The sequence below is a fragment of the Arachis hypogaea genome, chromosome 14 (assembly GCF_003086295.3).
Source record: "Arachis hypogaea cultivar Tifrunner chromosome 14, arahy.Tifrunner.gnm2.J5K5, whole genome shotgun sequence".
NCBI lineage: Eukaryota > Viridiplantae > Streptophyta > Magnoliopsida > Fabales > Fabaceae > Arachis > Arachis hypogaea.
The window spans coordinates 113,500,284-113,528,145 of record NC_092049.1 but is presented as its reverse complement, the minus strand read 5'-3'; the positions used below and the strand labels follow the sequence as shown (position 1 = coordinate 113,528,145).

General features: G+C 33.9%; 2 protein-coding genes across 11 annotated transcripts; one reads left to right on the top strand and one right to left on the bottom strand.

Moving 5' to 3' along the window:
- Window positions 1-534: 534 nt before the first annotated feature.
- Window positions 535-6,366, top strand: LOC112743738 (uncharacterized). Of its 7 annotated transcripts, none has more exons than XM_072214595.1 (12): window positions 591-657; window positions 1,592-1,707; window positions 1,804-1,987; window positions 2,067-2,248; window positions 2,337-2,927; window positions 3,014-3,091; window positions 3,680-4,001; window positions 4,088-4,287; window positions 4,770-4,846; window positions 5,086-5,187; window positions 5,380-5,566; window positions 5,823-6,366. In XM_072214595.1, the coding sequence occupies exons 4-12, from the start codon at window positions 2,186-2,188 to the stop codon at window positions 5,919-5,921; spliced, it is 1,719 nt and encodes a 572-aa protein (XP_072070696.1). In that variant the 5' UTR covers window positions 591-657; window positions 1,592-1,707; window positions 1,804-1,987; window positions 2,067-2,185; the 3' UTR covers window positions 5,922-6,366. The 7 variants fall into 7 exon arrangements, with proteins under 7 accessions (XP_072070695.1, XP_025648850.1, XP_072070696.1 ...); XM_025793067.3 differs by having other exon boundaries at window positions 616-772; XM_072214594.1 differs by lacking the exon at window positions 1,804-1,987 and having other exon boundaries at window positions 535-657; window positions 1,592-1,767; window positions 3,683-4,001.
- Window positions 6,367-6,610: 244 nt separating this feature from the next.
- On the bottom strand, window positions 6,611-17,721 carry LOC112743737 (protein SIEL). Of its 4 annotated transcripts, none has more exons than XM_025793061.3 (11): window positions 17,338-17,721; window positions 14,114-14,237; window positions 11,913-12,096; window positions 10,676-11,293; window positions 10,378-10,455; window positions 9,980-10,192; window positions 9,606-9,797; window positions 9,258-9,398; window positions 8,625-8,714; window positions 7,946-8,487; window positions 6,611-7,582 (listed from the first exon to the last, which is right to left on the bottom strand). In XM_025793061.3, exons 3-11 carry the CDS (start codon window positions 11,967-11,969, stop codon window positions 6,673-6,675), a joined length of 2,841 nt encoding a protein of 946 aa, XP_025648846.1. In that variant the 5' UTR covers window positions 11,970-12,096; window positions 14,114-14,237; window positions 17,338-17,721; the 3' UTR covers window positions 6,611-6,672. The 4 variants fall into 4 exon arrangements, with proteins under 4 accessions (XP_025648846.1, XP_025648847.1, XP_029148055.1 ...); XM_025793062.3 differs by having other exon boundaries at window positions 14,114-14,246; window positions 17,338-17,680; XM_029292222.2 differs by having other exon boundaries at window positions 6,655-7,582; window positions 7,987-8,487.
- Between the last annotated feature and the right edge of the window lie 10,141 nt (window positions 17,722-27,862).

Below are 27,862 nucleotides of genomic sequence, written 5' to 3'. Positions count from 1 at the left end.
CTACCACATTTAACTTATATTCATATTTATCTTTTGGTCGTCTAACACTTTGTACCATAAAGTATAGTCGGTTTGATAGCAATATAATAAAATTTATTTTTAAGTTTTACCACATTTAACTTATATTCATGCTTATCTTTTGGTCGTCCAACACTTTGTACCATAAAGTATAGTCGGTTTGATAGCAATACAATAGAATTTATTTTTAAGTTTTAAAAACACTTTTTTTATCACATATAAAATAAGATACACTCCACTATTTTGACCAACTTACTGATTTACCTCATGTTCAATCTCTTCATTATTCTATACGATATACCCAAAATACTTACAATTTTAACTTTTAACTTTTATATTTTATATTAATAAAATAAAATATATATTAAAATATAAAATATATATAAAATAAATTTAAATTATATATATTTGTATATAAATATATAAAAATTGATTTTGACGAATAATTTTAATATACAGTAATATTTTTGAAACAAGATTCATCATTTTTTTCGGTGTCCTGGTAAAAGAAAAAGAAAAAAAAAAAAAGGAAAACAACTAAACAAGAGAAAGAAAACACGATGTGCTCATGTGCAGAGTCAGAGACTAAGAAGTTATAGCATCAGCCATTCAGCCTCTTTCCTAAGTTCCATCTGAAGCGTAATTCTTTTCTTTCCTTTTTCTTTTCTTTTCTCGTATGCGCTCTTTCCCTTTCGCGCTTCCTCTTCAGTCTCCGCAAGTCCTCTCTCTCTTCGTCATTCGTATTACAAAAAATGTAAGAACAAAAAGATATATTTGTATTTTTATTTTTATTTTTTTGCTTTTCCTACCGAACTTCTTGATCATAAGCTTCAGTTCTGCACTTCTGCATTTTCCCATGTCGCTTTAGGGTGTTTCTGAGACATTTCGTTAAACCCCATTTCTTCGGTTATGTATACGTATTTAGCATGTTTTCTTCTATTATTCTCTCTTATATCTTGTTTTGCATAATGCGATCTTGAATTGTTAAAAAACATGGAAGTTATTATTGTTTCTGGTTTGTACGAAGCAGTAATAGTATCGAACCTACATGCAACAGTGATGTTAAAGCTACATTGGGTGATTGTGCTTCTGTAATTAGTGTTGATTGTTTTCATGGTTCTTGTGAATTGGAATATAGCGCAGGAAGTAGGATTACTGGGGCAAAAGATTCCCCTTGTTGCATTGCGTTAACTGCTGAGCATTTCATATTTTTTCTTCTTTTTTTTTTTTTCCAAATAGAATTTGGATTTTCTACCAAATCAAAGGGTGGAATTTGAATTCAATACTTTCGTATTTGTTTGAACCTTGAAGTATATTTACTACGTATTTATACAATCAGCCTGTTCTTCTTTTGAATACATATTTCAAAGATTCTATGTTGCTACTTCAAAGATTATTATTTTTATTTATTATTCTTATCAAAGATTATTATTTTTATTTATTATTCTTATTATTCTTATTATTATTTTACTCCTTTTTGATGCGTTATGTGGAATATTGGTAACTTAATTGCTATATTCTTTCAGTTCGTCTGCATACTGCCTATGAAATGATCTTAATCCTCTTATGCTAGGATGGGACCAGGGAAGAAGGCTCAAAATTCTCAGTACAGGAGGCGGCAATCTTCGCTTTCAAATTCAGCAACCACTACTGTATTTGGCAGAAATTTGGAGAAGAATCAACTTGGAGGTGTTGTATTTGGGTGCAAGAATAATACAATTAGAGAATGTCTTTCTAAACAACTCTTTGGTCAGTGTTATTCATTTGATTTTCTTTGGTTTACAGCATTTGCCATAGGAAAAGGCTATTAGAAGTATGAATCTAGAAACAAATAGGTGTCATGTGACAATGATGAATGATGATCAACATTTTAAAATTGAAGTTACTGAATGGTCACTGATATAGTTGACATGAGCGTCATATTGGAACTTATATTATCAACAGCATAAAAGTTGTCACTTAGCTTATGGTAATTTTTTTCCCATATTTTGAATTGAAGGTGGCAGTTGTTGCATTCGACTCATGGAAATTTTTATCTGTTTAAACAGGCTTACCAACTCAGCATTTCTCATATGTGAAGAATATTGAACCTGGGTTGCCGCTGTTTCTATTCAATTATAGCGACAGGAAACTTCATGGAATTTTCGAGGCGGCTAGCAATGGAAAGATGTCTATAGACCCTTACGGATGGACTGCTAATGGTTCGGAGAGAACACAATATCCTGCACAGGTATCACATGCTATAGAGTACTATTGTTCTGTTCAAGACAATTACATTCTGAAACAAGCTCTCATCTTCATACTTTTCTGCTATTAAGGTGCAAATTCGTGTTCGGCTTCAGTGCCAGCCACTGTCGGAGGATAAATTTAGACATGCAATTGCAGACAACTACTACAATAAAAACCTTTTCTGGTTTGAGCTGGACCATGCACAAACTAGCAAGCTGATTTCTTTGCTAACACCAACAGCAATTGTGCCTGGTAGCTCTGTCCCTCATCATATGCTGAATTTGGCAAATGTTTCTCAGCCGCCTCCATCATATGAAACTTTGAGGGAAAGTGAACAGTTCACAGTGCTTGAATCGGATGTGGAGCAATATGCTCACACCAGTGCGATATCAGAATCCGCTGAAAATGATTCTACTTTAGACGAAGACATCCAGCCATTGGATACTCATTTAGGCATGCTGGAAGCAAAACAGGATGAGAAGAACCTCATATTTCTGAAACTAAAGCAGCTGTCTCTTAACAGTAAAAGACAAAATCTCTCTTCGCCAGATTATGTAAATGATACCGCTGCTGCAAATAATATGTGTCCAATCGAAAAGGATAATTCTGAGGCACCAGCTGGTTTAGAGAAGAAAGTGGATCCTAGTCCTTCATTGGAATATCAATATGACATAACCCAGGTTGTTGAGGATATTTGATGGAAAATATTAAAAATATTATAAATTTTATTCGTAAGCAACTAACTCGATATATGTTTTTTTTTTAGTTGGTGCAAGAGGTCAAAGAACTGACAGCTTTCAAGAAAATGCAGACCGAGAGGAATAGTTACCTGGAGCAGAAACTGGTAGGGACTCTTTGCTATGTTGTAGATGCTATTCTTAATTATTTTTCTCAATTGCTTCTCCATTGGTATCATGTTAAATTGTATTGTTGATTTATTGGCATGCATAAATGTATAGTCTTCATACCAATTGACCAAGTATGTGGAACTTCTCAATCAACCTTATTTATAAATTCTTGTTATGTACTTATCTCCATATTAAAATTTGAACCTCTGCTACTGCTTGAAGTGGTTTGTTTCTGCCGCAGTGACTGCATTAATGAAATGGGGGGATAACAAATAAAACAAGATGGTTCTAAGTTTAAATACATTCATTACTTTCTGTTTTTTGTTATTGTTTTTATTATTATTATTATTATTTTGGCTCTTTCTCCTGCCATCCAATTCCATTAAGTTTGAGACTACACAATTTAAAATAGGTAAGTTTTCGAAGCAAACTGAACACAATATAAATGACTGTAAATAATGAATAGTTAGTTTGGTAATTTGAACAACATTTCTGAGTGGTATTGAATTAAGATAAATCATTGTATCCTATCAGGCATAGCATGTTTCCCCATATTTATTGATCTATTTCTATCTGCCTTTTAGAAGGAGGCTTTGTCAGAAATTCAGCATCTAAGAGATCGTTGTACATTATTGGAATCTGCATCTAATGTTATGACACATGTTGAGAAGACATTAACCAAGTCATCTCGAGAGCTCCATCTAGACCACAAAGATTCATTGTTTCTAATAGGAGGCTTTGATGGAGAATCTTGGTTGCCAAGTATGGACATGTATTCTACTTCACAAAATGCTATCAAGTCTCTCAAGCCCATGAGCTCAATACGTTCATATGCTTCGGTCGTGCAGTTCAATGGTGATATTTATGTTTTTGGCGGTGGAAATGGTCTTGTTTGGTATGATACTGGTATGGGATCTTGTGATGGTTTTATTATTTATTTATTTTAACAAAGATGAAGTTCTGAGAAAGATTATTATCTTCCGTGTTTGTAGTTGAATCATATAACCCGATTCTTGACAACTGGACCTTGTGTCCTGCACTGAACCAGAAGAAAGGAAGCTTATCTGGAGCTGTTTTGGATAAGAAGATATTTGCTGTTGGTGGCGGCAATGGAGTTGACTGCTTTTCAGACGTTGAGATGCTAGATTTAGACATTGGACGGTGGATCACCACACGCTCAATGCTAGAAAAGGTAAAGTGTTGCTGTCATATGGTAAATAGTTCAGGTCTTGATTGAGATTTAAGAGGTACAATTATAGATAAATGTAAAACAACAGTTCTGAAGTCTTTATTTCCTTGATTTTTGAGGAATAAGATTCTTAACATAGCAGCTATAAACCAATATTTTACTAGGTGTTCCTCTTGTGTTTTGTGTTTGTGTGTGCGCAAGTTCAATTTGTTCAATTAAAGAGAGCTTAGATGTTTCGTTGATGGTTATTTAATGATATAGTTTCATATGCTGGGATTGGTAATTAGTGTTATCTACCTTAAAGGTCCAATACTTTTGTATTAGTTGCCTCTGTAATGTAATCAAATTTCTGCCTCACTCGACTCTCTTCTCCAAACATCACAGACACCAAATAATCAAGAGAGAGATCCATTTGTATTTTGTAGTGCTTTGAAAAGCCTATGAAAATACTGAACTTATTGCTTGAATGCATTTCTATATTCCAGAGATTTGCTCTTGCTGCTGTTGAACTCAACGGTGCGCTTTATGCTACTGGTGGATTTGATGGAAACGATTATTTGAAGTAAGATTTTGATATATTAAATAGTGTATACTCCGTCTGGTTCACAATATTTTTCACTTTACTCGTTCACATGCCAATTAAGGAACTCAAAATTCAGATTAAATTACAAAGTTGTTTAATATAAAATGTTTCGTTGTTTATTGTGAGAATGACTAATACACCGAAAGTGACAAATATTGTGAATTGCATTTAGTAAACTGTATCTGTTCTGACATGAGTGACACTTAATGTAAATGCAGCTCTGCTGAAAGATTTGATCCCAGGGAACATTCTTGGTCCAAAATCCCAAGCATGAATACGAGGCGTGGCTGCCACTCATTAGTTGTTCTAAATGAAAAACTGTGAGCTTGACTCCTCTTCTCTCTCTTGACGCATTAGGGATTACAATTTGCATAAGTGTCCTCTGAGTGTTCTGTAATATGACCATTTACAGAATAAAATTGTATAGATGACTGTCATTCTAATTGGAGATCAGTATCCTGTTCTGAATTTTCCATGCCTGACTAATTAAGCTTCTTAATCCGTCTTCGCAGGTACACTCTAGGTGGCTTTGATGGAAGTGCAATGGTTCCGAGCCTTGAAGTGTTTGATCCCCGTCTTGGCACATGGATGATGGGAGAACCAATGAATCACCCTAGGGGTTACTTTGCTGCTGCAGTCATCAATGAATCTATTTTTGTGATTGGGGGAGTTAAATCTGGTGACAACATTGTAGATACGGTAATTCTAAATAACCATTTTGACCTCTGAAATATTACAATTTTGGCAAATTGATCCTTCAAAGATATGTTCTGTTTGACAAACTTAACAAATGTTCAGTCAATTCGCTTATATACTTATATACATTTGGTTCTTTTTGTAAATACAGCGTATCTTTGGAGGTCCTTTTGTCACTTGCATCTTTTGCTGATACAGTGATACCTTATGACAAGCCTAACGCCTTATTTCCTTATGACTAAATGAATATACTTTACAGGTTGAGAATTATAAGGAAGGTCAGGGATGGCAAGAAACTTGCAGAACCTCGGTTGCGAAAAGGTGTTTCTTGTCCGCAATTGCCTGCGGTCATGAGTAAACAGAAGGATGTTCATAATCACCATTGCTTTTTGTAAAGTCACAGGATGAAGAGATTGTCTTTTCTTTTTTTTTTTTTTTTTTTTTTTTTTGGTCAATGAATTGAACACCTCCCAATCCTAGGTACACAACACACCCACATACTTCTTACACTTTTTACCACATTTTTTTTCCATTGCAATCTCTAGGGTTTGAACCCTTGACCTTTGAGGTGGGGAGGGGGAGATATGCCATTTAAGTTGAGGCTCATTGGCAGAGATTGTCTTTTCTTACTCTAAATCCTTCTCTATGTTGGCATTGCTTTTTTTGTTTACTTCAATGCCAATAATTCATAGAGCTAGTGATTGTTTCAAGTAAGGTGCTTGTGGGCTTGTGGCCGAGTTTGTGTGTGCATAAATGGTTTAGTTTTACACTTAATGTGTATATAAATTTCATTGTTTGGTTAATTGTACAAGTCACCCTTTTTTCATTTTTAATCAACTTAAAATGTGAAAAAGATGTTTTCAATCTCCTAATTCAATATATAGATTAATTACAATTATTAAAAAGCAAGCGTTACTACATTACTTGAGCACTTATTAGCTGTAGGATCCTCCTTTGTTGGTTATTGACCCTCAAAATTTGATTTCAACATTTTTTTTTTTTGCAAATTAATTTCGATTAAAAAATAATTCAATTTCTGATATTTAATTTTAGAATATTAGATAAATTAATCTTTGATAAGCTAAAGATAATTGGCCATAACTTCGTTTTTATAAGACCCTCGAAAGATAAACTATTTTCTCTTCACATAGAAGTACCAGTTCACATTTTGGGCCCCCATGTGCTTGGACTGGAGTAACATTCTCAAACAAAGATTCTAAACCAATGCAAACCTTCAAGTTGAAAGAATCAACTTCTGGGGTTCTGTAATATGGCACAGCATAAGAAATTTTTCTCACCTCTCCCGATACTTCAAAACTTTGCAAATCTAAGTAGACATGTTGTGTAAAGCCATCATTTATACACATTCTAACCCACGCTCTGCAGTTGCTTGAAATGTTATGTATTGTTATGTCACATGGTATACTAGCAGTTAGTCCTGGTGCAAAGGGAAGAGGATAGTCAGGGCAATTGTTAGGAATACTTAGTTCTGCCCTTCTATGTCTGATTCCTTCGGGAATCATCAACCGCTTCGGGGAGAACAACTTTAGACAGTTATCAAAAGCAAGTGAACTGCAGGAAGCTCCACCGTTGCTACTTTCACGTATTAAGTTCCCAAGTTCAGCTACAAAACCGGAAGCAACATCTGATCTCAATTTAAGGAATGACTCGGTGCGTAAATATATGATCGTCATCCTCTTGAATATGAAATTGCGACTGCAGATTTCAGCTCTGCAAAGCCTGAGGGTGTAAGTCAACAAAATTAGCTCCAGAACAGAGATTTCCTCTTCTGCAGAGAAACCTACAAAACGATTCATCAATTCTTTAGCCCTCCTGTCAAGCTTTTCCAACTTGTCTTCCAATTCAACCGTTCCAGAGACCACCTCCGTTTTTCGCACCAAGTGATCCCAGACTTCTACGACCAACTTTATTATTTTAAGATACAATAAAGCAAATGCTGAAGCATCAGCAGGAGCAGAAGAGTCAAATGTCAAAGATGTCAATTCTTCCTTCCAATGCCTACATTAATATCATCATCCCCCAAATGGGAAAAATGACAAAAGGCAAGGGACAATATCAGATATGTATTTCGAAAGATGTATACAGGCTGAATTAAACCATCAAAAGATTTAAACAGAAATCCATATTGTATAGAATCAGTTTAAGTAAAACTTGAAGCCCTCACAAAGATAGGCACCGAACCAGAAACCCTTCATCATACTAAGCACATACAAACAAAGCAAGATCCCACAATCGTGATGCTGATTACTGAAAGTGAAGACTCTACGTGGATCTGGGTTCACGTGCACATTTAAAACAATATTGCAGGTAGTAAAACGCATCTTAAGGAACAAATGTTGGTAGCTATAAAACAGTTCTTACCTCAAGGAACATAGCACTTCGTTTGCAGAATAAGATTGTACCTTTGGCCATATATTAGGGAGCTTCACAAGGATGTAGTTTATGTAGGTTAGAACAACACTATCATGCACTGGCTGCTTATGTTGGCCTACATCATTTGGCGGCTTCATTTCCAAAGCAACATTTTGAACATTGTATTTGGATAAAGGCAACTGTCCTTCCCCATTGTTGATAGTTATTTCAGAATGAATCATCTCATTGCCAGCAACATTTTGAACATCGTCTTTGGCCAAGGGATTCTGTCCTTCCCCATTACTAATATTTACTTCAGGTTGCACCATCGAGCTGCTTTTCTGAATAAGGTACTCCAAGAGGGTGTCTCGATTCATGACATCACTAAAGGCGCAACAAATCCTACTTAAAAATGTAGCCGCAAAAGAAAATATTACTGGTGGTATAGGGCCAACATCTGCATTCAAGAATGGAGCAGATATAGATAGGACTAACAGAGCAGCCATCCTTGCACTATTAAATTCTCTATTTCCTTCAAAACTTGCTGTTACCTGTGAGGAGGATATCAAAGGGATAATCAATGCCATTCTTTCAAGGACAATAGGTACTTTTTATTTCATTGGCAGGCCAACGTGCCAAATTTGTATATAGATATCCTATGGTTAAATTACAGTCCGAGAAAGTATACCTCATCAGCGATTTCATTTGCAATTAAATCTACAAATTGCTTGTGATTTCGGCCAAGATGAGAGAGAACAGAAAATATATCAGCTTCATCCTAGTAAGAAAAAGGTTAAATGTCAAGCATAGGGAGAGCGCAACAGTAAAGAATTACTAAAATGGAGTTGTGTGCATAACTTGCTCCATAAATAATAATTTTTTTAAAAGAAAAAATTAGACCGAAATGAAGAACAGAAATGGATATCGGCAGAAGAATATCAAGAGAAAAGTGAGAATGAACTTGAAGAACAATGTAGTTAACTCATCAATATCAATTGAAATTCAAAAATGTTATTTGCACACTAAAATCAGCTACCAAAATCAACCACCATGTATTTGAGAATAAATACATATATAATTTAACTTATTTTTAATCTGCATTTTGTATTTCAATGTGTATTCTACACTGGTAGATGATTTTGGTGTACACCTAGCTTGACTGATTGAAATTATACCAGTGAAATGAATTTTTCATAAGCAATGAAATCAGAGTTTTATCTAGTCTATCATAGAACTAACTTGTATCTTGAAAATTGAATGAAGATGCATCACTATGCCATTTGGGAAAACATAAACATAATGAGATGGAAATAAAGCAAACCTGTGGATAGCTGTCTAAATTTTTTAGAAGAACATCCATAGTTGATTTGAACAACAAATGATTTCTTAGCTTCATTAGTCGAACTATTTTCCTGGCAGAAAATCTCACTTCACTACTATTGTCCTCTAGAACATCAAGAAACTGCAAAAGATAATGAAACACACAAATGATACCAATCACAAATTTTCATAGGGTAATCTTTCTGCTTGAAAAAAAAACAGAAAGATTGTACTCATCTTGATACATCAACAAGGAGATTCAATTAATTGCAAATAATGAAGTTTAGGCTCCAAAATATATATAGGACATCAAGAAAAATGATTAAGGATGAGGAACAAACCTTAATACCTTATGCATGTAATTTTCCTGAAGTTCTAGACAATGATTGATTGCCATGTGATGCATAGTTTCTAAAGCTTGGAACCGAACTTCCACTTTATAATCATTCAAGACATCCATTAACAAGTTTAAGGCTGCATGAGCAAACTCAACTGAGAGTACCGTCAGGGCGCGTAAGGACTGGCATACAGACTTCCGGACCTTCAGTTTAAGCAGAAAATCAGTCATTCATTCATATATTAACACAAGTATAATGCACCTAAGTCATGAAACTCAGTTCGCAGTGGTCAGTTTTTTTATTTATTTATTTTAAATTTTTATTATTATGAACCTCTGAAAGCAAGGTACAATATATGACTTGGTAGTATGTTCTTGAAAGATACCTCAAAGAACTCATCCTCAACCCCATGAACTAGTGCACCAGCGACATTACTTGCAAGCAGCACAAATTGTTCAGTTGGGCTTTGATCCAAAACTAAAACCCTCTTTGACAAGCTTTGCATAAGAAGTTCCTTGGATACTATTTCCATCTTTCCAAGGCCATTAAAAACTTCAACCCTGACCTTCATGTTCATATCTCTCACCACAGAACAGAGCTACATTCACATGCAAAGAAATTTGATGTTAACATAACAAGCCAACAACTGCAATAATGGCTAGAAGTAGAAAACTAAAACAGAAACTTAATATAAAAATTTAAATTTAAAATATATATATATATAATAAAAAGTTTGGAACCTTTAGCACATAAAACTGCCATCATCTACAACTACAAATTTACCATGGCAAATACTTCGTTGGACCAATAGGTCTTCATATCTACATTAAAAGATGCTAACATCAGGCCCCATAGAGCTACCTGAAATACATATAACTAGCATTATTCAAATTGTGGGTTGGGGGGGGGGGGGGGGGAGTGCAACAAACTCCTTCCAATCTCCTTTATATCGTAGGAAGTAAAAGACAAGACATATATATATATGCTAGACAATAAAATAAAAATGAATAAATGAAAAGATGCAACATATGTATTTTATCCTAAATTTCTTTCATCCTGTGATTGTAAAGGAGGTACTTACAACTCGAACAGCAGAGATCCTCACGCAATCTTCATTATCACTTAGAAGCTGAACACCACGCTCATAGCAACCTTTCACCAAGCTTACCTCCTCAAAAACTGCACACTCTCCCAACCGAACCAATGCTTCCAATGATTCCTCCCTCACACATGGGTAAGGCTCCTTCGTCATCCCCATCAAAACCGGGTACAACAACTTGGGTCGAACCATGACCCGGCAACCTGAATTCCTCACCATCCAAAGCCTCACCGGAAACGATGCCGCCAGGCATATCGACGTGAAGAGAGAGTCGTCAACCTCCACGGGCCTCTCCGAGATGTTGACAAGTGCATCTAGGTACTCAATGGTGAGTTGACTCGGCGGGTCGGTGAGTTGAGGCAACATGGATTGGAGCGAGTCAAGGGCGAGTTGGGCAAGGGAAGGGTGGTGGGAAGAGAGGTCAGTTATGAGCTTGAGGATTTGGCTGTGGTGTGATTCTGGAGAATGGAGGAGGGAGTGGATTAGGGTTTTGAAGATTGATGAAACCGTGCTTTTTGGTGTTGAAGGGTTTAGAATTTCGTTCATCATTGAAGTGAAGGTCTGCATGGAAATTAGTCGTATGGATTCTGGTGTGTTGTTCTGTAGGAAAAAACACAAAAAAGAGAAAATTTACCTAGCAACATAACGTTTGGTGCAAAATTAGGACAAAGTAAAATATTTGGCACAAAAATATGACGTTTCAAATGGTAGAGACAAAATTGAGACTTGTCCTAAACATTAGGAACAAAAATAGTAGTTTACCCTAAAAAAAATGAGAACTAGAATCATATATAATCTAGCAGAAGATAGGAATAAATGCATAGCTAAAAAGTTATGCTGAATGAGAGAGAAAGAGATAACATAATCTATGTTGAATTGATGTTTTCTGTTAGGGAGGAAATGGAGCTACCACCCAAAGTCACAGCTGACATGAATTTGATGCTATTATCAACAAGTTTTCGATCAAATGTAACTAAGAGATCATTAAAGCCAATATCATATTAGAGAGACTATTCTGAAATTTGTGTTTCCAATCAATAGGAATGATTTTAGTCTTAAATCTTAAGTGTTTAAATTAAAAATAGACTCTCCTAAACTAGATGACCCTTTACACTTTATTATATATAAGAAGACCATCACTTTCTCACATGCTATACTCATTTATTATTTCGTTGCTACTGATAAATGTAAATTGTTTAGGGAAAGATAAGATAAACACCTTTATTCTCTGGTTTAATGAATAAATTACGCTAAAAGGCATGGCATGAAGAAACATCCAGCACCCTTAACAGCACACAGATAAATAGAAGAAAACTTGATATGTTTTCATGGACTGATCAGCAGCCTCCTTTCTCTCATCACCACACTTGAATTTGGCCAGATACTGATAATAGTCGCCCTTCCTGCAAATAACAAAGCAAAAACAGTGAAATTCCAAATTCCTCAAACAGAAAGACATCAGAGAGAATGAAAAGAGAGAACGATATCCCGTGCATCTTATTGAAGTAAACACTAGGTTGGCCACCAGAACAAGAAGGAATAAGGTGTTAATAATAACAGTCATGATATCTGCGCAGATATTAGACAACTCAGATTCAACTTTGCTCCTACACTTTTTAATCATATAGTAGCCACAGTCAATATTTTAAGTTCAAAGAGACACTAATTTTTATTCCTCATATGAAGTGTGTACGCTACACAAATCAGTTGCGAGTTCCCAATAATGTAATCTATCCAAAATGACTCCTGTCATTATTTATGCAAGAGTGATTCTAATTCTACGTTGTTGACTTGTTATAATTTCATTGTACAGAATTACAGATTAAACCACAGCAAAATGAATGCCAAGAAAATTCCAGATATATTAATGAGCAAAATAAAGTCACAATGGTAGTACCCATTGCAAAGAAGACCAATGACAGTTATGTAGGTACCTAAATAAGAAGCCATTTTGAACAGCGTAGAGAAGAGGGGTTATGCATAACTTGTAGATCAAAATTTACTTCAGTGATAATGCTAATTTTAACACAAGATGGCAACTTTAAAATCTTCTCTGAAATTGATTCACTCTAACTAAAATGAATAAATAAAAGAAATTTTGTAGCTATCAAAAGAAAAAGAAAAAGGCAAATACAAATCTACACTTTTCTCCAGTTTTTTCAAGCCATGTCCCGTCAAAATTCTAGAGCGCATGCTATGCTAACCCACAAGAAATACCAAACAAACACATACCCACAAACCCCCAAGAACCCAAATTCCAAGTCAACAGATTCTGTGAGAAGGCGCAGAAAACATCATACACAGAACAAGGGTGAAGTGGTGGATGCAGTATGGTGGTGGTGCAACTCAAAGGGTTGTATGGCAGACAAGACACCCATGACAGCAACGGAAGTAACCTCATCAGTCACACAAAGCACTGGTTGACGGAGGCAGGGAGGAGACAGGACCTTCGAACTTGGCGGTGTCCTTCCTCCAGTGAAGGCGTCAGCGGCGTGAGTGTCAGAGAGAATTTAACATGGATATGTTATGGACCATTTGAGAGAACTGGAGTATCAATTTGAGAGAAATTGGGAATTAGGGTTTCGTAGGAGAATGGGCAAGGAGGAGAGAGAACAAAGAGTGAGTTGCCAGTAACTGAGGCTGACAATGGAAGAAATACATAAAGGGTAGGTAAATCCAAATCTTTTGATGAACAAATTGTCTTTTGACTTTTGAGGCTGACACTGGCAAGGCATGAAAATTTAATTCTTATTATAATGTCATGGTTATACTAAATATATTAAATAAAGGTAGTTAATATTGCAATCAAAGTTGTCAAACTCGCAAGTCTAAATAAACTCGTAGAACTCACCTAAATTCAATTCCTAGACTCTTACGAGTTTACTTGTTATGAAATACTCTTTTAGTGCGTAAGATATATATCATAGAAATTTTACTCAAATATAAGCGTTCTGGGTTGACAATTTCACCACAAAGCACATAATAAATCAAATTCGTAGTGGAAGTTACAACAAATATCTTCAAATATTCATAATTAAGCTCTCTAAGTTCCAATTTAAATATAACAGACAATCAAAGCATCAAATCCTAGAATTAATTAAAACACCAAATTGTGCCCCTGAACCATCATTCTCCTACATTCTGAAATATCAACCAACCAAATCAGAATCATTCAACAGCCATAACTGAAAATTGATACTCTAAACAACCATAATAATCAACAATATCAAATTACTAACAAGAAACAACCATAAACAGTTCAAAATTGAACAAACTATTAACAGCATAAATAAGTAACAGACTAACAATCATAACAAAACACTCGACCATTTTATCTTCGTTTACTGATTTCAACAAGTCTAAGCACAAAACATACAGCTTCTTTGTATCGTAACTATCAGCTTGAAAATGCTGTTATACCTTTCTGAAACCATGATCGTCAGACAGTATGCCGTAGATGTTGCACATGTCTTTCTAAGAGCTCATTGACGGTGTGCATTTGAGATATTAGGCGTCCTGATAAATCAACCGTGTCTCCCTAATCCTGCGAACTCTAATGAAAACTAAATGAGAGTCTCAGCAATGATGCATAAACTGCACTGAACTAAAACAAAATAATACTTGATTCATTTATGCACTTAAGAAAAATAAAATTTACTCTTTGAAATTCAAATTTCATATACATCAGATACTATGAATCACCTTATCACCAAATATGAAAACAGAACAAGATAATGTAATATCTCAATCACATACTTTTATCCCTTTGCATGTGATATCTAATTTTTAATAATGTTATCAATGAAGCTGGAAAGAAAGTAACTTACCAATTAGAAGATACACTTAATGCCTTATGTTACCTTGTGGACATTGACACTTCAATTACATTACAAATCAATCAATTTAAGATGTATCAACAGAAAAGAAATAGCTAGAATTTTCTCCCAATCACAAAAGAGCTTTCCATTTTTAAAGCTCTGCTTCTTTTTCTCCCCCTCTTTGAATTTAATTATCAACCAAATCAGTGAGCATCATAGTGCAGAGTAAAAACATTGCAAAAACATAATAGGAATAACAAATAATCAGAAATAGGTCCTTATGCAAGGGTCAGGGTTTAAATATATTAAGCTAATCATAATTCGCAGCCAAATAGGTGTTACCAAATGGAGCAGGGAACAGGAAGCGAATAGAATGCAACTAGAAGACGAGTAGCACATGAGCAGTGGCGAAAATGTAAATTTGAAGCCGTCGAGCACAGAGGTTTTCATGTAGAGTAGGCATATCTTTAACTAAATTTGAAGACACTGATTAGTGAAGCCGTTTTTCATAGAGAGTAGGAATGAAGTGCCTTTTATCTATAAAGACTTTTACATATTTTTCGTGCACCCTCAACCTCTCATCCTTAATGTTTGTCAGCAAAACACATGCAGCATGGTGACATATACACGACAATTAGGAAACTTGGGTTTCATAATAAGGTGCCATAATTGTCATAGGTTCTCAACTGTTTAAATCTTGACGGGAAACCTTAACACCATTTCATCTCAAACACACAGATTCATGGGAAGTGATAAGAAAGGAACGGTTCTGAAGATGCGATAAGTTAGGTATATAATGAAGCAAGTAGATTCTAAATTGGGTGTCCCATGTCCACAAAAATTGCCCCTGAATTTGACTCATGCACTTTCACACTTGTTTGTAATCATCACTTCATGTTCTACCAGAGGATGAAATATTTAAATTAAACTAAACTACACTAATATTTTGCTTCAACAATTTTCCTACTTAGTAGTATGAAAGTTCCACTGATTAAGCATTAAAGGGAAAGATTGGTACAGTATGCTGAGTGCATCAAAATTCAAATAATTGAACTAGCTGGATGACACAAGCATTTACCATTCAATTAGGATAAAAGTATATCCGAACCTGATTAAAATATGATATATACAAAATTCCACATACATGACATTATATATTTTATATATATTGCATAAAAGATAAGTTTCAGATAAATAAGGCTTCAAACCAATTTTCCAAAGCTATATATCTGCCATTCAAACAGAAAAGTACGTGCTCAAAGTACATGATTTCTTCAATATAATTATCATTAAAAAATATTAAGAAACAGCTGACTTCCATCGGATGGAGATTAACCAATAATGCGTAGTATTTTTTTTAATCAAGTGTTCGTCTGCATCATCATTGTTATACAAAATACAAATGACCAACTCTATAACGAACTATAACTTTTGATTAGATTATACACTTAGGACTCATCATTGTATGCATGACAAAAAATACACCAGAACATAAGCAATTAGTCTTGGATCAATTGTTCATTACAATACTAAAGAAATGACAGCATCCATAACAATATACACTCATCATATTATGCGAAACAAAAAATCCAGAAAAGAAACACTGCATAAAACTGAAACAATTCATATAACTTGCATTGCTGCACAAATATCATCAAAATCAAAACCAGGTTTCATCCATAACATAAAATTTATGTTAAAGAGGCACCAAGCTTAGCTTTGCTTGACTGAAAGGTCAGTATTGCACATTAGGAAACAAGGTGCTAAAAGAATCTTGCAACTCTCTAAGGGAACCTTTGAATGCCATTTTACGATATTCTGCAGATGAATTGGTGATGCGTTTTCATGATGAGAAAATAGGGGATAGTGAGATAACAGTAAAACGCAACAAATAAACACTTCTTTAGATGGCAATTTGGCTCAGTAGACATTTAGCTGAAGCATAATTGCATAAATAGTCCAAATAATGAAAAACGAAAAAGACATGCAAATATAACACTCTAGAATAGAATTGAGAATTGTCGTATAGCACAAAAAGGCCTCTTCTCTCTTAGAGTGCAGCAGAAACAACCTCTTCTTATGCAACCACTAAAATAGGTAAAATGGAAAACAAAGTCACTAAAGACAGAAAATAAAGAACATCAAAACAAAGTCTTACCCAAGACATGAGGAAACAAATCTCAAAGTAACTACCTAAAACAAACTCACTGAATTCACGGGATTTACAACAAAGCAATGCTTTTTCCATAATAATCAAATTTCAAATCCTACCATAACTAGACCACATTTACCTCTCTGGTTTAAATTCCAAATTCTATATTTTCACAGAAATTCAAGTGTTGAACTCCAAGTGGCATGTTGCCTACCTTTGTTCTACAGGACTAAATAAAATATTTTCACAGAAATTCATTGGCATGCAAACTAAGACGACAATGGTTATTTATTTCATTCTACAGGACTTCATATTTTTTCTAAGGAAGAAGGGACAAAAGTCCACCTGAAAGTTCATACGCTGGACACAATTACACTACAATCATTTAATGAGTCACGCATGCACACCATTTATATACTCGGTATATAAATGGTGTGCATGCGTGACTCATTAAATGATTGTAGTGTAATCGTGTCCAGTATATAAACTTTCAGCTGTACTTTTGTCCCTTCTTCCTTTTTGTAATTATAGTATCTACAGTACGGTATTAATTTTATCAGAAACATGATTAAAATTCAGTGATGATTTACAATAAAATGGCAAATTAATTAATTAGTTAAAGAAGAAGGCAGGAAGCTGTGAACTAAGGAACACAGGAGAAGGCAAGGACTCACCACGGCGACGAGACCGGCGAGAAGGCAGAGACAGCGAGGCCAAGAAGATGACGACGTCCAAACAAGGGGCGTGTTGCTGGCTGCTTCTGCTTCTGCTTCTGCTTCTGCTTCTGCTTGACTGAGCCGGCGATGACGAGGCCAAGAAGGCGGCGACACAGACGCCGGAGACGGAATGATTGAGCTGAGCTGCTGGTTGCTTCGGGTGAGTGTTGGCCGTTGTGGGCTGTGAGTGGAGTGAATGAAGAAGACAGAGAGTTTGAGAGACTGAGAGAGACGGAGTGTGAGAGATTGATGAGCTGAATAGCTGATGAGAGGGACGAGTGAGGACTGAGGACTGAGGATTGACGAGTAAAACCAGGGTTTGGAGTTTTGGCATGAAACGACGTCGTTTATCCCTTTTAAAAAATTATTAATCATGAACCAATTCGGGTTTTCGAAACCCATCGGATCCTGGGTTATGAAAACGGACGGGTTAAATCGAGTTCCAACGGATTTGGTCATTTGATGAATGGACGATCCGAAAGATGACTTGGCCTGGCCAAAATATTCGGGTTACTGGGTTTTCAATCAAACCAAGTGGGGCAAATCCGGTTTGATTACTCTGATCAGCTGGACTATTAAAAACAAAAATAAGAAAAAATGAAAATTTAGAACGGGAAGAGTTTGTGTTTGGCGGGAGAGGTAAAATACCAAAATGGCAAAATCACACCCGATTCTTTAAAATGCTGCGAAAAATATTTTTTTTTAATGATAAACATATTTTCAAAATATTTTGAAACGCGATAAAATTATATAATATTAAATATTTTTTAAAAATATTTTAGAGATTATATTTTATAATTTTTACGAGTATAATTAGAAAAATAAGTCAATTTTATTCTTAAAAATTAGTAATTTTACACTAAATATATTTTTTTGTGATTTTTATATTAATGATTAAGAATATTTTTAAAAAATAAAAAATTTTAGAGATTGAATTTTTATCCGGTGTTTTGTATGTACTTTTTAAATAATTATCTAAATACTCTTACAAAATTTTAGATCAAATACATTATATATAAATAATTTGCTAAATCTTTATCAAAATAATATTTTTTGTTATTTTTGTTGTGTTTTATAATTTTTTAAAGATATTTTTGTCATTATCAACATGATAGTTATTTTTGTCGATGTTTCAAAAAATCATATGTGAATTTAATATTTTACCCAAAATATAAAATATTAGGAGACACCTGTGAAACATACCTAAAAAAAAAATTAAAGACACTTATAAAGAGTTGTTCTTCAGGAAAAAAAAAATTGTTCATTAATATTATAAAAAGATAATATAAAAAAGACTTAGTCTAGTCACCAAAAAAAAGTCTATTAATAAAATAAGATATTTTTTTTAAATATAACTTAAAAAAATATTGTAATACAAATAAAATTCTTGTAGTGTGAGTTACAAGTGATGATGCATAACTTTATTTAAAAGCAAACTATTAAGGGTGTGTTTGACAAACGTCGTTGGAGAGAAAAGAAGCAGGTTTGAGCTTTTGAAAGTTTTATTTTTATGTTTGGCAACTTTTATCCTTCTAAACACAGAAATGATTTTTCTTTTAAACGCACGTTCAGGAGAAGCTAAAATTTGTAACTTCTGCGTTTCACGTTTATGGTGGCTGATTATCTTAAAAAATTAGGTGGAAAATTTATTTATTTTTTACAAATCATTTCTTTCATTTTCTTCTATAAAAAGGATACCAGTAACTATTACCTTCACAGTAGTTCCTTGTAGTTCTTCCTACTTCTTCATGATTCTTAGTTCCAATTTTTTTTCATCAAAATGGTTCAAATTTGTTTCAATCACTAGCAAATTAATATTTTAATTTTTTTATTATTTTTAGTACTCATTTTCATATTTTAATTTTTATATTTTTGTATTGTATTTTGTATTTATAGGATAAATATTTTTATATTATTTGTGTAGTGTTCTAATTTCTCATGTTATGTTTTTATATGAGTTTTTTTATCATTTACTATACTATTTTTTATATGTATATTTTTTATGAATTTTTTTATTTTTGTTTGGCTTTGTTCATGTGATTTTTTATTTATTTTATTGTATTTCTTTTATTCATATGACAAATGTTATTGGTTTTTTTTTATAGTGCTCTAATTTTTAGATATTTTATTAATTTTTATGATATTTTTATTATTTTTTGTTCATATGAATTCTTTTTTTCTATCTTTACTACGTTGTATTTATGTTGTGTATGAAATTTTTTTATTTTTTTATTTTATTTTATTCATATGAATTTTATTTACCTTTTATTGTATTTTTTTGTTCATGTGATATATGTTGTTGGTTTTATGAAATTTTTATTATTTCTTATCTGTATATTTTTTTTATTCTTTGATGTACTCTATTTTTGTTTTGTATTAATTTTTTTATTTTTTATTCTGACTTTGTAAAATTTGTAATTGTAATTATTATATACTACATTTATTATCAAAATTTTATAATACAAATTATGATCCTATAAAAAAAAGACAAAATAAATAAAAAAACTAATTATAAGTAACAATAGAGTTATAGATAATGAAAAATAGTTGATACAACAAAGGAAATGGATTATAGTCTAAAATAATACTAAATTAAAGAGTACTAAAAAAATTATAGAATGTTTTCTTTTTGTTTGATATTATAAAATTGGTTTAATTACTCTGCAGGTCCCTATAGTTTCAGCAAATTTTCAATTAGGTCCCTATACTTTTTTTCTTTTCAATTGGGTTCCTATACATTTTTTTTTTCAATTTAGTCCTTATTAACGTTAAACGTTAAAAAATGTTAGTAAATTGTGAAATTACTTGTATACCCCTAGGGACCTAATTGAAAAGAAAAAAGTATAGGAACCTAATTGAAAATTTAGAAAAATTATAAATATTCAATGAAAGATATTCATATAATCCCTATTTAATGATTCTACGATATAAAAAATATTCCTATAATCCCTTTTATTTTATCACTATCATTCTTTTTCTTATTTATATACAAATTGTACCAAAAATACCTTCTCTTTATTTTTTTGACTTTCAAAATACCTTATCCTAAGAATATATACAAAAAAAAAGTAATGAATAAAATGAAACAGAAATATTAGTAATAAGTATAATATAAAATTAAATTTCCATCACTCAAGTATTTATTATGACCAACATAATGAAAGAACTTGCATATGCCATATGGTAACAAGAACCATTGATAGAATAATAACTAAAATTGTTTACAAAAACTGAGTTCCTCAAATAAGAGAATCAATTTGACTGACAAAAACTCAAAAACAAGTATATTGAAGAAATGAATTTTCCTTATGGTAACAAGAACCATCAGAAAGAAATCCCTAAAGGTTGCTTGCTCTAGCATAAACAGATATTCCATCTCCATTGGATATGATCTTTGCCATTGCAACTGATGTCAAGTGACAAACAGGCCGTCGAGCACCAAAAGTGAGTAGGGAATACAATGCATCCTCACAACGTCTTTGCCACAACAAAATATTTTTCTAGAAGATATGATAAATTGTAACATCACAAAATACACTAAGATTTTTAATGGAAACACAAATCAACAACAACAAATAATATCAAATGAATAGCACCAAACCTTAATAAAAAGCCAATTCTCAAAAGGTATGTTTTTCATTCCAATTTTAAGAGTGGCTGGTCCATTGAATGGACAGAACTGTCAACTCTTGGGACAGGCTTCACCTCATTAAGTGGATGTTCAAAACTGCTCAAACCTCTTGATGTTGTAAAGAAGAATCCTAAACAAGCAGCAATACTAGTTTTTGTCGCATGATGTATAATTTGGAATAATACAGTCACCGATTTTTTACATAAACTAATACCATCAACTATTAGACTAAAACCATCAACTATTCCAGAAAAGGCATTTGCTACATCAGTTCTGGCTTTATTATCATATTCAACAACTCTTTCCTTTGCTTTATGAAACTCCAAAACTAAACTCAATGCAAGAATCAAGAATTTTACATATTTGGTATCCTGTCCTTGATTCAAAATATCAGCACCACTACTTTGAAGAAACTGCAAAATATGTCAACGGATCCACTATTAAACTCATACCAGAGAATTGATGCAGGGATACCAGTCAGTGCAGCAATGAGTTTAAAATAACTATTATGGACTTAACAAAACTAATATATAACTCAAACAGTATTAAGAGTTCTTTTTTATTTGTCTTATTTATTTATTTACTTTTTATGAAAGAAGAATACATTAAATGAAGAGAAGAATAATACAAGCAGTAACACACATTGCTCATTGCTACAAAGGTTTTGCCTCTTTCCTACTCCACAAAACCAGCAAACATGGTTAAGAAAAACTAATTAAAACTTGCATAGCAGACTCAATAAAGGGATCAATGAGTAATCCACTAATCCTAGCTCAAAATGGGGGCGCAAAGCATCACATAACATGATATGAAATCAGATATTAAGGCATGAAGTAATAAAAAAGATTTGTCATGAGAAGCTTCACGTCTTCAATGGTTAGTGTTACTTCAAGATTTGTCATAAAATATCTGAAAATAAAAAATAACTATATAAAATCGCTTAGTCTTTTATGATGCTCACTCCATTGAAGAAATAGCGACTCCAATCTTTTTTCTTCTGTCTTAGCAGCCACACGTTGTTGCAGAGCCAATCCAGGAAGCAAGACGGAGTTGAACAGCAGTGATTCGAGGCGAGGCGCGGTGAGACAATGCGAGATGAGGCGATGCAATGGGCAAAGCAGACAAGCGGAGCAGAGCATTCGTGGACCGTGGACAACACAGACGGACGACGACCACCCAGCGACGGATAAAGACGACGCCACGGAAGATGGCAACAGAGTGCGATGGAGGAGAAACTCAATTCGGATCTTAGGAAACTAACTTAGGGCTGGTTAGGGTTTTTTAATTTGGGGACAAAATGTAAAGGGTACTATTAGTATTTTAAAAAAATAGAAGAGATCTTAATTAATTATTTTAATCTAATTATAAGAATATTCGATTTTTTAATTGAATATTCTGTTATTTTAAACAGATTTGTGACGGTAGGGACTAAATTAAAAAAAAATTAACGTATATAGACCCAATTGAAAAGAAAAAAAGTATAAGGACCTAATTGAAAATTCGGTGAAACTATAAGGACCTGCAGAATAATTAAACCTATAAAATTTATAGTACTATCTTTCATATTTTTATTTTTTATTGTATTTATTTTATTTATATGATAAATATTTTTTATATTATTTTTGTTAGCGTTTTGATTTTGCATGTATATAAAAAAATTATTTAAATTGATGTCTCTCTTGGTAATTTTTTATCTAAGAGTGATTTTGAGTAGTATAATCCAAACAACATTTATTTTACATTTTTACTATAATCAATTTTGATATAAAGATTACCAAACATAAATCACGTTAACACAAACTTACTTTTCATCAAAATCAATTTTACAAAATCAATTTTATGTAAACTCTCGTTTACAAACTGTAATCCAAACACACACTAAGTGTTGAATATGGCGCATGAATTAGCTAGGTCTAAGTAAAAATTAGTTAGGCAACTCAACTTGAACCTAATGTATATAAGAAAAATTCAGTTAGTGTTAGTAGTGCACTTGAGCATTTTGTTTCTCCATAAGCATCTCACCTTATTCTACCTCAAGCTGCTTCTTTCTTATTTCTCTTACTTTTTTTGTATCTCTCTTTGTTTGTGGTTTATCTTGTGCTTAATTTAGGGAATTTTATCAACTTTTCTCACATTTATTCAATGAAATAGCATGGTTTTGTAATTCTCCCTAAATTTGTGTTTAAGTGTAAAAATATGCTTTTTAGGCCCTTAAATTGGTAATTTTAATTCACTTTTAATTCCACTAGATGCCTTGATGTGTTTGTTAGTAAATTCAGGTTGAAAATGGTTAGGAATAGATCAAAGGAGTGAAGAGAAAAGCATGCAAAGTGGAGAATTCATGGAAAAATAAGGATTTGGAGTGCATTCATCGACGCTCACGCGTGACAGACGCGCATGCGTGGAGATGAGGTCGCCAGGCGACGCTTACGCGTAACATGACACGTACGCGTGAGAAGTAAAATGCCAAGCGATGCGTACGCGTGACCCATGCGTACGCGTCGCAGCTTGCACGTGACCTCGTTAAAGTGAAAATGCTGGGGGCGATTTCTGAGCTTCCCAGGCCCAAATCCAACTGATTCCAAAGACTATTTCATGCAGAATTCAAGATGGGTCAAAGGGGGGAGCACTTAGATTAGTTATGATGAGCCTTTAGTTAGTTTTCTAGATAGAGAAGCTCCCTCTTCTCTCTAGAATTAGGTTAGGATTAAGTTAAATTCCCTTAGATCTAGGGTTAATTTCTTGTCTTCATCTTGTTTTCTTTACAATTCCTTGTTGTAGTGTCTTGATTTCCTATGTCTTCTTGTTAATTTCTTATTTTAGTTACTTTTATGTTTATGAACACTCTTGTCAATTTCATTTCCTTTAATGCAATTTGAGGTATTTCATGTTAATTTTGCTTCCTTTAGTTGTTGTTGTTGATTTTTTGTATTGGGTAATAGTAGATTTTATTAATTCTTGCAATTTATAATGCTTTCCTTTTATGCCTTCCAAGTGTTTGACAAAATACTTGGTTGGATGTTAGAGTAGCTTTTTGAGCATTCTTGGCTTGGAATGAGAGAAATTAGGCAATCTTGAGTCATTAATACCCAATTTAGATCGGTGATCTAGGGTTGTTAGTTAATATTGTTTTCATTGACTCTAATCTCTTGCTAATTCAATTAGTAGGTTGATTAGGACTTTTGGATTGAGATTAACTAGTCTTATTTGACTTTCTCTCACGTGAAGATAATTTTGTACCTTCTTCCATTGTTAGAGATGACTAAATAAGATAAGCTCTTGATAAATATTGTATGATCATTAATGACTAGGATAGAAAGATGAACTCTCAACCTTTGCCATGAATGTCTCTCTTTAGTAATTGTTTCTTTAATTGTTTGATTTACATTTCTTGAATTTTTACCACCCCACCCCTTTTGATACCATAACCAATAATACGCATTCCTCACTACAACTCCTTGAGAAGATGACCCAAGATTTAAATACTTCGGTTACTTTTATATTGGGATTGGACTTGTGACAACTAAAAATTAAACTTTGATTGAGCATTACTTATCGGTTGGGAACTATACTATCAACGAAATTATTTGTGTGAAATTCCTAACCAACACCAATCCTCTTCTTGATTTTGTAACTTGTTCATACACTTCTTCTATATTAGTGAATCAGTGCACCAGAGTCACACCATTGATTCTAGTCTATCATCTTCAATTTGTCTTCTTCTTAATCTCCTTGCATCAACTGTGGTTTAAAAACTTTCACATGGTGTGGTGAGCAATTTGCAATAGAGCCTCAAAACACACAATTTCCAATAACATGGATGCCCAACAATTATCTCAATTGCTTCGACAATTATCAACTCTTTAAGTGCAACTTAACAAGAACAATTTCAATCCTGCAATAGAACCCGAGCAACATCTATTTTCTTCATCATGGTAAGAATCTAGGAACTCTTCTCGTCAATATTACTCTCACATCTCAGAATTATACTCACTGGTCAAGATTAATGTGGCTTGCAATAAAATCCAAAAATAAGCTTCAATTCATTGATGGTTCAATTCCAAGGCCAGATAAGTCAGATTTTCTTTTTCCTCTTTAGGATCGTTGTAACACCTATATCCTTTCATGGATCAACCTCTCTCGTAGTCAAGAGATTCTTCACAGTGTCATTTGGCAAACTAATGCATCAGATTTATGACAAGATTTGAAAAGAAGATACCATCAAGGGAATGTATATCATATTGCACAATGACACGAGTGGAATTCTATGCATCACAGTAAGGTGATATATCTGTAACTGCATATTTTACAAAGCTTCAAGCATTACGGGAGGATATTGATAATTTTTGGCTAATTCCTGCTTGCATTAACTGTGACACATCTTGTCAATGTGGCTTAGACAAAGTTAAAATGTATAGAAATGAAGATCGAGTAGTAAGATTACTGTGAGGTCTCAATGAGAAATTTAGCACTGTTAGATCATAGATAATGCTGTAGCAACCTCTACCTGATGTTGACACTGTATTTGCATTGCTTACTTAGCAAGAAAGATAAATCCACTCTGAATTTCTCGAATCTAATGCCCTTATGAACACCGATGTCACTCAAAAAAGGGGCAGCATGGCTCAAAGAGGCAGAAGAGGGTTCAGAGGTGGAAGGAACACAATTGGAAGAAATTAGAGAAGAGGATATCAAGGCAAAAGTTGCTCGTACTATGATAAGATTGGGCATTTAGTAGATTCTTGCTACAAGAAACGTGGAATTTCTCCCCATATGAAGAAATCAGGTTCAATACATCACATCTCAACAAAAGAGAATGATGAATTCAGTGGAGGTGATAGTTGTAAACCCCGTAAAAATTAGCGAATAATTAACCAATAAATTAAATTTTAATAAAGGAAATTAGAAATGTAAATTTTATAGTAAAATAAGATAGAGCTAATTAAAACAAGAATTTTAGCACCAATTTCAAAGAATTTGGCCCAAGATTGAGCCGAACGGGTCGAACCGGTTGAACCGGGCCCAAATGGGCCCAAGGCCCAACCCATCAGCCCAAATACACATTAGAAGAGTCAATCTTATTCTTCCATTCAATCCTCCATAACTCCTTACTCCGAGTTTTGATTGCCGCACCGTTTGCGGCCACGCGTCCAGCGCGTCGAGCTCTACAAAGCCCGGTAATCAATTTTGGTGAGAAACCTTGATTTCCATCTCAGCTTCTCATTCTTATGAATTTTGAAATTTTGGGATTTTGGTTATTAAAATTTAATATCTTGATGTTTAGGCTCAATTTAGCTTGAGAAACTTGTGGGTCTTTGTTCAATCAACACATATATAAGGTGAGGACTCTCAAAACCTTACAAATTCTTAGCTTATGTGAGTTTGGGTATTGAATTTGGTATATAAGTGTGGTAATGTGAATTAGGTGTGTAAGTATGTAAATTGGAGACTTGGTGGAGCTTTGGGTGTCATTACTTTGGTTTCTTGGGGCTGGATCTTGGACATTTCGTAGGTGCCCTTGGGTTATACGAGGAAATTGGCCAAGGTATGGTTTAGGTTTCTCGTATTTAATATATAATGTCTTGTGAAAAACTTAGACTAGATGACCATAGGATAGGAATGAATGCATGTGTATGTTAATTGTTTAGTTCCTTGAGAATATAATTGTGAACTAAGTTGGGAGTTGGTTGTTGTTTGATATTGGGGATGAAGTATAGAATGTTATATGATGCTTTGATGATGATTGTTAAGGTGTTAAAATTAAATATGTGTATATGATGAATGATTGGTGACCTTGCTAGTTAGTTGAAGAAATTTAAGTATGAAATGGTGTAATATTGAGGAATGGTTGGTTAGGGTGATGGTGGTGCTATAAATGGTAAGTTGTAGTGCTATTTGTATAAGTGGAATGTGGTATTGAATTTGATTTTTGGTAGAAATAAAGGTTTAGGAACTTTTGTGAAAAACTAATTTTTTGTCAAACTTCGATGAGCCATAACTTGGCTTCCAGACCTCTAAATTGTTTCAAACTTATTTCATATAAAAATTGGGTCCGTGAAGTTTACGCCGTTTGAAGAACGGATGAAAAATGTTTTAAAACAAAAAAGTTATGCGCGTCGGAAGTTTGGAGGGCAAAACTGAAAATTCTGCAGCATTCAGCATTTTAGCTGTTCTGCATAGCTTGCGCACGCGACCACTACACGCAATACGACCAAACTCTTTGGGTTTGGCATCTTGCATACGCGAGCAAGGATTTTTGAGGGGTTGCATACGCGACCACCTGCACACGACGCAACCAACTCTTTCGGGTTGGGCATCTCGCGTATGCGAGCATGGTAAAACGCATGCCCACGCGTACGCGTGGCCCCTATTTCAGCAAATCTAAGTTTTGTATTTTAAAGCTAAATTTTGAACTTCTAAAACTCTATTTTTATTCCTTTAGCCCTAGATCTTATAGTAAGCCTAGTAATAAGATGAAGCTAGGAAATGGAGGTAACTTGGGGGCGAAGCAAGCTTGGAAAATTGATGAATTATATATGAAAATGTGAATACCTGGAGTGTATATGGTGCCATGACTTTAATGATATGATTATGAAATAATTACAAATGATTATGAATGTTTATTGGCTTATGCACTCAATTATCTGAGATACGAGTTTCCTGGGTAAAGTACCGTGGCTTGCCACCACATGTTCCAGGTTGAGACTCGATACTTTGTTGACCCTACATCATGTTCCGAGGGTTACCTGAAACTGTAGATCGATCTCGGACGAGATCTTCTGTACTGGTCGGAGTTGACGTGTCCGGCTGGCGGATGGCGGCCGGAGCTGGTCGTGTCCGACTTGTTGGACT

Coding starts and splice junctions, on each gene's coding strand:
- LOC112743737 (XM_025793061.3), bottom strand. CDS start 11,969: ATGTTTCTTCATGCCATGCCTTTTAGCGTAATTTATTCATTAAACCAG. Junction 10,193..10,377: donor CCAACGAAGTATTTGCCATG/GTAAATTTGTAG, acceptor ATGTGAATGTAG/CTCTGTTCTGTGGTGAGAGA. Junction 9,798..9,979: donor TTGAGGATGAGTTCTTTGAG/GTATCTTTCAAG, acceptor CTTAAACTGAAG/GTCCGGAAGTCTGTATGCCA.
- LOC112743738 (XM_025793063.3), top strand. Junction 2,249..2,336: donor GAACACAATATCCTGCACAG/GTATCACATGCT, acceptor TCTGCTATTAAG/GTGCAAATTCGTGTTCGGCT. Junction 4,847..5,085: donor GATGGAAACGATTATTTGAA/GTAAGATTTTGA, acceptor ATGTAAATGCAG/CTCTGCTGAAAGATTTGATC.